A 10,836-nucleotide genomic window follows, 5' to 3' on the forward strand; every position below is an offset into this window, starting at 1 on the left:
GCTCTCAAGTCCCAGCTTCACTAATGACTTGATATGTGACCTGGGTTACTTCAGTGCTAGCACCTTCATTTGTAGAACAGGAAGAGAAACAGTAACTTCTTCCTTAGTACCGTCATGAGGCATAGATATTAGAACAGTGACCACCACAATTAGATATAAATTATATATAATGTCATCATTATATAATCGTCTTGTTTAGTGTCTTCATTATACCCTATGCGTTCTTCATCCCTCACGACTTTAATTGGGATTGTCAAAGATGTGATTAAGAACTCGGAGAGAAAACGAGAAACAAAAGCAAATTCCAAGAAGCCTAAAAATGAGGGGATTCACGCTGTATTTGTTTCAGATCCCTCTACAGCTAGCTCGTGTCTGAGGCCATCTGAGATGTCTGAGCTTTGGCCCTATAGGACTGGAACAGTTACAGAGACATCTGGTCTAGATTTCTTTCTTCTTGGCCTGTCATCACATAGAAGGTACTCTTAAGATTCATAGCCTCACAGCTTTCTTCTCAATATCTCCACACCTCCTCTATTGCTCTTTGATATACCTAGTGTCATTTTCCTCTTTTCTCCTGCCCAAACACTCCTTGCACTGCAAATGCTTTCTCTTAGTTATTGGAACTCTCTTCTTCACTGGGAAACTGATAAGACCTGGAGTTGTTATAGTTGCTATGTGAGTCACAAACATTAGTTTATCCAATCCCAACCTTGCCCCTTTCAAAGACTACTGCCACATTAATATTCTTTGAGAAATCTGGAGCCTTTAGCCAGTGATTAGGTTTTTTCTTGTGCTTTACAACATTTCACATTCAACAAATCTCATTAATATTAAATATGAAATAAACCAATAACTTCTCGGGTTTATTTTACCCTTAAGGGTACTAATGTATGGAATCAGAAATCCCTTCTCAGAGCAGGATGGCAAAGAACTTCCCCATTAGTAAAGAGCCCTCGATTTTATTATAATGCTTGCAACTAAGATAAAACTGTAGCTCTTTTCATTGATTTTACATGAGCCCCAGGATTTCCTATTTCCCTATTTCCTTCTGCCATCCCTTATATTTATTTATTCTTTTTTAATGTCTCCTTTCCTCTCTCCAGCTCTTCTCGTTCCCTCTCCTCAAACATTCCTAATCACCTTCTGTGGGTCAGATAGTAACAAAGCTTGAGCAAAACAGACCACCTTCCCAGTGTCATGGAGCTTACAAATTACAGCAGGAAGTGCTGTAATTTCAAGTAGCACTTAGTAGGAAACACAGGACCCTGTGAGAAATTAGTGTAGGTGAAGGCTTCATCCAGGAAGTAGTAGCTGAGCTGGGGAGGAAGGATGAGGAGGAGTTAGCCAGGCATCTCCTCCCATTTAGAGCTCGGGGTGGGCAGGGACCAGGAATGTCATAGTACCAGTCCCTGGGTCTGCCTGCCAGAAGGGCTCATAAATATTTGTGGGAGTAAGGGACAATGTGAAAAACATAAAATCAATGAAAATGTCTCTGCCTTGATTCAAAACTAATCAATTAATGAATGTAACTGTTACTAATTAAAAGAAATCCAAAGTAAAAAGCAGAAAGGAGGAGAAAGTGGCATAAGATGAGCAGCCAAATCACATTCAGGATATATAGGGATTGTAGTTTCTAACCTAACAGCAATTAGAAGCCACTTAAGGGTTATGTTTTACAGATGATGTTTATTTATATTTTTATTTTTCAGAGAGAGAGAGACATGTACAGCGTGAGCAGGGGAGGGGCAGAGAGTGAGGGAGACACAGAATCCAAAGCAGGCTCCAGGCTGTCAGCACAGAGTCCGACGTGGGGCTCGAACTCACGAACCATGTGATCATGACCTGAGCCGAAGTCAGCCGCTCGACTGAGCCACCCAGGTGGCTGTTTAAAAAAAGTACCTATGTTTAAAAAAAGTACCTGATGTTTAAAAAAAGTACCTATTATGTTCTAGATACTGAGCTGAAGACTTAACTTGCATGATTTTATTTAATCCTTGAAGCAATCCTATGATAGTACTATTAGTAAGCCAATTTTACAGACTGAGGACACTGAAATATAGCGGTTGTTTGCACTGCAATGTTACTAAGTGGCAGAGGCTTGACTCCAAAATTCCTCATTCTTAACCACTATATTACACATGCTATGAGCTACAAAGAAAAGTAGGTAAGCAAGTATGAACAGCTGATTCTAATCTCCTTGGCAGGAACAACCCCACTGTGGAGTTGGTAGCATAGGGGTATCAGGGTTTAATGAGCTAATCATTAAATTTAACTAATCCCCTTGTTCTGCCTCCATATTAATCAAATAACCTTCTAATTATATTCTGGCTTCCCATATAGATTTTTCTGCTGGGAGATAATACACTGACCAGCCTACACATGCAATTTGTTCCAGTGGGCAATTTTATTACTCATTATGAGTTAATAAATTGGCATTCTGCTTAAAAATAAAAAAAGATGAAATACACTAAAACAAATTATGAAAGTCTTATACAGTTGCTTTTCAGTAGTTTAAAAATTAAAATAAAAATAACATGTTGTCTCTTTTGTGATTCAAACTTGCTGCCTGCTTTGAGTCACCATGGATGTGGTCAGGAAGTCTAGAGATGATGAGCCCTTTCTTAACCTTCTTTGTCAAAGCCTCTAGCATAGCCCAAGTGCTTCCATTGTTTCCCAGTGGCAAACTCCCACCTTTCCTCCCGCGCTGACAGGATTGTTCCTCAGAATTTAACTAATGCTCTGAGAGTGAAGCAGCTGGAGGCTGCTTCAAGGGGTCTCATTCATCTCCCCAGGGTAACGTGCATCTAATCCTAGGAGCGGGCAGTTCCCGAGTAACATCATTAGACCCCATGTTAATGTCCACCGGGACAGCAGCCCTTGTCAGACCTGCACTGAGTCACAGCCCCTGAACCAGAGGAAGTTGACACTTGCCCTCCTTTCCACTTGTGGGCTCATTCCAAACGGGGACTCCATGAAATCCGTTTCTGACTCCCTACACCTTGTTGGCTCAAGTTTTGTTTTGTTCTTTTTTCTTCTCTCCCTAGAATTCCCTTCATGGGCAAAGCTGGGACAAACACAGGTGGATATTTTAAAGTGAAAGCTTCATGAAACGGACCTTATCAAGGTCCATTTCACCTTATCAAGAGATCTGGTTAATCACATACAAGGGCTAAAAAGGGCTTCTCCCCCAAGAAAAATATCTAAACATCGATTATTTTTCCCTCAAAGACATAGGAAAGTCCGCAAGTGCAAGGTCAGCCTTGTGAGAGGCCTCCTTTCTTGGACAGAGAGAAGGCCAGAGCTGAAGGGGCAGGAGCGCGGCCTCCACTGCAAGAGCAACAAAGGGTAAGGGCCTCTTTCAGAAACTTTAGCGCTGGGGTGCAAGTAGGACGGCAATCGTTTGAATCGATGACAGAACTCTTGTTATTCTCCTTTTCGGCCATTTTCAACACCGAGGCATTAACCAATAAATTACTAGCAAGCCTCAGAATTCCAAGTCGGCAGCAGCGCGCGGGGCGCGGATGAATAAGGCCGTGAGAAGAATCGTACGCTGGTCAGCCAAAATGGCTACTTTCACATGGCCGAGGGCCACTGGCTCCCTGTCACCAGGGCATCTTAAGGCGGGGCGGCCGGAAAGACCCTCAGGCATAGCTTGAGGACAAAACCTCCGCCGATTCTCGCAGTCACCGCTGGGGGACGCGACCTCGCGGCCAGATAGCCCGGTCAACGGTCGGAAGGGAGGTGCCATGTCACAGCAAGGGGAACAGGCCCATAAAGTCCACGTCGCATTTCCTCCCACTCCGAACACGGAAGGGCACGAGGACGCGGTATACTCGCATGTCCACTTTATCCCTTGTTATAAGTGCTTAAGATAACTAAATATTCGCAGGAGGGGCGAACCCGCTTCCTCCCCCTGCCTCGCAGAGTGGTTCAGCCCGAGCTCCCGCGTCCGCGCACCGCCCCTTCTGCCTGCCTCCGCGCGAGTGGCGCAGTGGCGCGCGGCGCCGAGGGGCGGGGCCCGGGCCGGGCGCGCGCTGGCGCTGTGTATAAATACTGGGCCGCACCGCCCGCCGCCTCGTTCGCTCCGCGCCGCCCGCCCGAGCAGATTAGAGCGCTGTCCTCTTGTGCACTTCGCAGCCGTCGCCTCGCCGCTCCCTTTTTCCTCAACGCCGCTTAATACTCACCGCTACGAACCCCAACATGAACGGGCAGCTCAACGGTTTTCACGAGGCGTTCATCGAGGAGGGCACGTTCCTCTTCACCTCAGAGTCTGTGGGGGAAGGCCACCCAGGTGAGGTGACGGGCCCTGGAGGGAAGTGAGAGGCGGGGCGTGGGCAGGGCCGGGCCCGGCCGGCCGAGTCCGGCCGGCGACGGTGCCCGTGCTAGTTGCCTTCACCCGCCGGGCGGTGGGAAGAGCGGCGGCCGCGCGCCTTCCTCGTGGCGCCGCCGGTGCCGAGCGCGTGGCCGCCGCTCCCCTCCCCCTTCCTCCCCTGCCCTCTCCTCCCCTCCCTTCCCATCCGGCCGCGCGCCTCGGCATGCGGAAGATTCTAGAAAACGAGAAGGGCGGGGGCCGGGACAGCTGTGCTCTACCCAGGGAGGGCACTATTTCCTCATCTCCGCCCTGCCGTCTTAAAGCCCTCGAGTGGGCGACCGGCCCCGAGTGCTCGCGGCCGGCCCTCGGGAGCGCGCGCCCCGCATTGCAGCCGCAACCACGTGTTTGCCGCATGTGGCATCCGGGCGAGGGGGAGCCGTCGGGCTACCGGAGCGCTCGGGTGTGCGGAGTGGGGGGCCCGTGCCTCGGGACGTCTGCCGAGTCCGTTAATTCTTGCCTTGGGCCATTACGGTACCCAGGAGAATACGGATGTGTCCTTCGGCAGTATATGGCCTTGCCGTCAAGGTGACAGCCTCCAACTAAATATAGCGCGGGTTGGGGAAGGCCTGCCTTATTTGGACCATGTTTGAAAAGGATTGGAAGCATGAATTAAGTGTAAGCTGCCATTGGGTTGGATTTCCCTTTAAAGTCTTTGGTGCTTTACCGTTGGGCAGGGTTTTACCGAACATCTCCTTCTCTGGGCTTTGTCCACTAGTCCGCCATTATGGAGATCAATTTACACGTGAACGAGTAAAGCTATTTCAAGGAACTTTGAATCTCAGTCTAGTAAAGATGAGTCTTTTACTCTACTGGTTCTACCTTTTCTTAGGATGACCACAGTGATCTGGTAATCTAGTCTAATGGCTTTAAAGATGCATTTCTCTAGTAAGTCTCCTGTGCCTATGATGAAATCCCACAAGCAGCCTAGTGATCTAGGAGAAGACAAACCCCAAGATCCTGATGAGTGAAGGTCAGGTGTTCTGGTGTGGGTTACCCACCTTCCCTCAGTTTTGAGAATTTGACAGGTTATTTGGCCCACCTTTTATTAATACTTTAAGTCAGGCGTTTATACCAGTTTGTAGATTAAGTCTTGAACTTCTGATTTGACTGCAGTGTACATTTTGCTTTAATTGTTCCGGATGATTGTAGAAAATTCAGGAAAGTGATCTCTCTGGGAGAGGGATTTCTGTTCTCCCTGTTTTTAATAAATGGTGATACAGTGGGGGAGGAAACAAGGATTCAGAATACATGGGACATTTCCCAGTCTATTCAGCTCATATTCCTGGACTACTCCTTTGGCAAATCAAAAATGTTTCCCTACTTTGCTTTTGGGTTTGAGGATAAACACTTCAATTTGATTAACTTGAGTTATATGGCTGTTCTGCATAACAGTGGAAATTGTTCTGCCTGGGAACTTAATTTTTCAAAATGTCTGAAATACTTAAGAGATGGAATAGAGTCCTCCTAAGGTGTAAAGTGCATATATCACAATGAATTTAAATATGTTAAACGTGCTGGGTATTCTGGCTAATCTGAATTGGTGAGCTTGTGGTGCAGCTATATTAAGACTATGGTATCAAGTTTTCAAGTAACATGCAGTATTATAGCCAGCATTTATTCTTCAGTCAAAAGGTTTCTGGTAAAGCAGTGCTCTATTTAGCAGTTAAGATCTCCATACTTTGAATTGCTGAATTGTATGCTTGAAAATGGTTAAGTTCGTAAATTTGTGTTCTGTAGGTTTCACCACGATTTTTGAAAGAAAGCTTTCCCAAAGATCTTTACAGCTGTGTTTATAAGGGCATGACAGTGAGATTGTCTATTGACAATGAGACAAATTGAGACAAATTTTTTCCCCAGATAAGATTTGTGACCAGATCAGCGATGCTGTCCTGGATGCCCACCTTCAGCAGGACCCTGATGCCAAAGTGGCTTGTGGTAGGTTCTAAACATTGCTTACCAACTGATGAAAAGGTAATCTCATGGAAATTACTTTGTAAGAGTGGCATTTGATTGTGCATTTCTCTTTTATTAGAAACTGTTGCTAAAACTGGAATGATCCTTCTTGCTGGGGAAATTACGTCCAGAGCTGCTGTTGATTACCAGAAAGTGGTTCGTGAAACCATTAAACACATTGGATACGATGATTCTTCCAAAGGTGTGTTTTAATGAATTGGCTTTTCTAAGCTCATTTTTCCGGATATTTTCAACACTCTCTAGCTCTTTTACTTTAAAGTTTATTTATTTTGAGAGAGAGAGTCTGAGTGCATGCCAACAGGAGGGGGAGCGAAAATCCCAGACAGGCTCCTTGACCTGTCAGTGCAGAGTCTGACGTGGGGCTTGATCCCACATGAGATCTCAGCGAAAACAAGTACTAATGCAGGTCTTTCCTAAAAGTGAAGTGATGAAACAATAACTTTCAAAACGTGGGGGGATACCTGTATTTGATTTCTATAGCAGTATTTGAAATTTCAAATAACTTGTAAATAGAAGGCATGGGTATTGCTATGGGTTTTGTTTTTTTTTTTTCTCCTTCTTAAACAAGACATTGTTTTGTTTGTAGGGTTTGACTACAAGACTTGTAATGTGCTGGTAGCGTTGGAGCAACAGTCACCAGATATTGCTCAAGGTGTTCATCTCGACCGGAATGAGGAAGACATTGGTGCAGGAGACCAGGTAGCTTGGTAGACTCTATTTGCATCTCTTCTAATGTGAAATTGTGAAGCTTGGATTGATCACATTGGTGACTTTTTCCTTTTTTAGGGTTTGATGTTTGGTTATGCCACTGATGAAACGGAGGAATGTATGCCTTTAACTATTGTCTTAGCACACAAGCTCAATGCCAAACTGGCTGAACTACGCCGCAATGGCACTTTGCCTTGGTTACGCCCAGATTCTAAAACTCAAGTAAGTGATGATCATAAAGATAGATTACACATACTGCTTTGGCACAGAACATCAGTAATGTTTTTACTAAAGACTAGTATTTATCTTGTTGTATTGTCACTTAGCTTTGCCTTGGTTCTCTATCCTATCTAGTAAACTGATGTTCTGATCATTTGCTTTGCCTTCAAGGTGACTGTGCAGTACATGCAGGATCGAGGTGCTGTGCTTCCCATCAGAGTCCACACAATTGTTATATCTGTTCAGCATGATGAAGAAGTTTGTCTTGATGAGATGAGGGATGCCCTAAAGGAGAAAGTCATCAAAGCTGTTGTACCTGCAAAATACCTTGATGAGGACACAATCTATCATCTACAGCCAAGTGGCAGATTTGTTATTGGTGGGCCTCAGGTAAGGCCTTGCAGTATCAATTCCATTTACTTTTTTGGATTTTCTGTAATGGTTACTTGCAAATTTGGCTGCTACCACCTTTTTTTCTAGATTTGTTAAGTCTGCGTATGAATTTTCTGAGGATGTTTGTTGAGTGATACAGAAATAGGTATTTAGGAAGCTTGATCTAGAACCATTTATTGGAAAGGATTAGGCATAAAGTGACTTGAATTCTTTAATTTCAGGGTGATGCTGGTTTGACTGGCCGGAAGATCATTGTGGACACTTATGGTGGTTGGGGAGCTCATGGAGGAGGTGCCTTTTCAGGAAAGGATTATACCAAGGTGGACCGTTCAGCTGCTTATGCTGCTCGTTGGGTGGCAAAATCCCTTGTTAAAGGAGGTCTGTGCAGAAGGGTTCTTGTGCAGGTATATATTTTCTTACATAATTGGAATGATTAGAAGGCATGCTAGTGGGAGGGCTTTTAGTGTAGTTCTGTTTTTTAAATACCAGCATATTGTACAAATGGGTGGGTCTCTTAATCACTGACTTTTATGACATTTGAATCCTTTTAGGTCTCTTATGCTATTGGAGTTTCTCATCCATTGTCTATCTCCATTTTCCATTATGGCACCTCTCAGAAGAGTGAGAGAGAGCTATTAGAGATTGTGAAGAAGAATTTTGACCTCCGCCCTGGGGTCATTGTCAGGTAAAGATGGTAAAGCCTATTGTTAGTGAAAAATGAGGGGGTGTGTGTGTGTGTGTGTGTGTGTGTGTGTGTGTGTATTTGAGATCTGTTCAAATCGGAGAAGGTGAAGGTGGGTGTGAAGACTCCTCAAGTGGGGAAACCTTTTAATTCCTAGAATGGTTGATGTTATCTAAGTTGCCTTTAGTAAAGGCTTTTATATTAAGAAAAATCTAAAATTACAGTGTTCCATTGCTTAGATTAACCACCCTAGAAAAAGTCTTTCACGTTTGATATTGGGCTTTGTGCTCATGTTATCTAGGGATGTTTATTTTACTTAAATTAGTACAGATAAGTGGGGATATTTATTCAAGGCCGCTATAAAGAAAATAAACAGGGTTTGGGCATGGGACCTTGGTAAGTATGCCATGATCTCAGATGAGCTTTTTGACACTTGGAATTTCTCAGAATAATGACAAATTTTCATATTTGTTGAGCCAAGGATGGAAAAACAAGAACTGTAGTTACTAATAAGGACTGTGCGAGGAGTTTGGACACCAGGGAAGTAACAAACACTTCTGCCACAAACTTTTTTCCTAGCAAACCCCAGAGAACTGAACTCATTTGCCAGAACTCTTGAAAATGAGTCTTGCTGATTGTTTTGCTTTATTTTAATTGAATGCTACATATTAAGTTACGGACTTGTATATTCCAGGGATCTGGATCTGAAGAAGCCAATTTATCAGAGGACTGCAGCCTATGGCCACTTTGGTAGGGACAGCTTCCCATGGGAAGTGCCCAAAAAGCTTAAATATTGAAAGTGTTAGCCTTTTTTCCCCAGACTTGTTGGCGTAGGCTACAGAGAAGCCTTCAAGCTCTGAGGGAAAGGGCCCTTCTTCCTAAATTTTCCTGTCCTCTTTCAGCTCCTGATCAGTTGCAGTCACTCTAGTCAATGACATGAATTTTAGCTTGTGTGGGGGACTGTAAGTTGGGCTTGCTATTCTGTCCCTAGGTGTTTTGTTCACCATTATAATGAATTTAGTGAGCATAGGTGATCCATGTAACTGCCTAGAAACCAACCAACAACACTGTAGTAAATAATGCTTTGAAATTGAACCTTTGTGCCCTATCACCCAACCTTCTAAAATCCTAATTGCATTGACTTTCCCACCAAATGCTGAAAATGTCCTGTAATGTGCACGTAAAGTATTTGTAGTTCCATTATAGCCTGTCTGGCAATGCCATAGCCCTGTCAGCATGAATTTGTAATGTCTTGAGCTCTATTCAGAATGTGAAGCCTTCCCTTATCTTCCTTATAACTTGATCCATTTCTAATTATGTAGCTCTTTGTCAGGGAGTGTTCCCTATCCAATCATTCTTGCATGTAACGCAAGTTCCAGTTGGAGCTCTAGCCTGACGTTAAAAAAAAAAAAAAAAAAAGGCAGTTACCATTAAACCATCTCCCTGGTGCTTATGCTCTTAATTGCCATCTCTTAAATAGCACCAAATCAAAATCTCTCCACTTTTCAGCTGTCTTTTGGAGGACGTACGTAATAAGGTTTTTATTTAGTAAACCAATCCTATGCATGGTTTCAGCACTAGCCAAACCACCAACTCCTAGCTCTAGAAAAACAGGCACTTGGCACCCTTGTGATGTCATACAGAGAAGTCACAGGGCAGTACCTGAGGGTCTGTAGGTTGCACACTTTGGTACCAGATAACTTTTTTTTTTCTTTATAAGAAAGACTGAGTACTCCACACTGCACAATAATTCCTCCCAGGGTTTTAACTTTGTTTTATTTTCAAAACCAGGTCCAATGAGCTTTCTGAACAGCTGGTGTAGCTACAGAGAAACCAGCTTCCTTCAGAGAGCAGTGCTTTTGGCGGGGAGGAGGAAATCCCTTCATACTTGAACATTTTCTAATTGCTTATTTATTGTATTCTGGGGTATGGCGTAAGTACAGAGAAGCCATCACCTCAGATGGCAGCTTTTAAAAGATTTTTTTTTTTTTTTTTTTTTTTTTTTTTCCTCAACACCATGATTCCTTTAACAACATGTTTCCAGCATTCCCAGGTAGGCCAAGGTGTCCTACAGAAAAACCTTGGGTTAGACCTACAGGGGGTCTGGCTGGTGTTAATAGAAGGGAGGGCAGAGCTGGTGCGGCTGGCCATGGAGAAAGCTGACTTGGCTGGTGTGGTACAGAGAAGCCAGCTTGTTTACATGCTTATTCCATGACTGCTTGCCCTAAGCAGAAAGTGCCTTTCAGGATCTATTTTTGGAGGTTTATTACGTATGTCTGGTTCTCAATTCCAACAGTTTAATGAAGATCTAAATAAAATGCTAGGTTCTACCTTAATTGTGTCCATTATTCTTTGGTTTGAATATGACCTGAGAACATACTCCTTATCCCTGAATAATTGTAATCCTTCCCATGGTTCAGGGAAATCACCTCAAACCCCTTCATCCAGGACTGCAGGCGTTTCAATAGGTTTGTATATCCTATTCCTA

The 10,836-nt window shown here is 43.9% G+C and overlaps 1 protein-coding gene across 1 annotated transcript; it reads left to right on the plus strand.

The window, feature by feature from the left end:
* The first annotated feature begins 4,062 nt into the window (after nucleotides 1-4,062).
* MAT2A (methionine adenosyltransferase 2A) lies at nucleotides 4,063-10,684 on the plus strand. The gene is made up of 9 exons (XM_003984206.6): nucleotides 4,063-4,291; nucleotides 6,230-6,307; nucleotides 6,405-6,527; nucleotides 6,933-7,045; nucleotides 7,133-7,276; nucleotides 7,445-7,663; nucleotides 7,888-8,070; nucleotides 8,218-8,351; nucleotides 9,043-10,684. The coding sequence occupies exons 1-9, from the start codon at nucleotides 4,201-4,203 to the stop codon at nucleotides 9,143-9,145; spliced, it is 1,188 nt and encodes a 395-aa protein (XP_003984255.1). The 5' UTR covers nucleotides 4,063-4,200; the 3' UTR covers nucleotides 9,146-10,684.
* Nucleotides 10,685-10,836: the final 152 nt, after the last annotated feature.

Source organism: Felis catus, chromosome A3, assembly GCF_018350175.1.
Source record: "Felis catus isolate Fca126 chromosome A3, F.catus_Fca126_mat1.0, whole genome shotgun sequence".
Taxonomy (NCBI): domain Eukaryota; kingdom Metazoa; phylum Chordata; class Mammalia; order Carnivora; family Felidae; genus Felis; species Felis catus.

Coding starts and splice junctions, on each gene's coding strand:
- MAT2A (XM_003984206.6), top strand. CDS start 4,201: ATGAACGGGCAGCTCAACGGTTTTCACGAGGCGTTCATCGAGGAGGGC. Junction 7,046..7,132: donor ACATTGGTGCAGGAGACCAG/GTAGCTTGGTAG, acceptor TTCCTTTTTTAG/GGTTTGATGTTTGGTTATGC. Junction 7,664..7,887: donor TTGTTATTGGTGGGCCTCAG/GTAAGGCCTTGC, acceptor CTTTAATTTCAG/GGTGATGCTGGTTTGACTGG.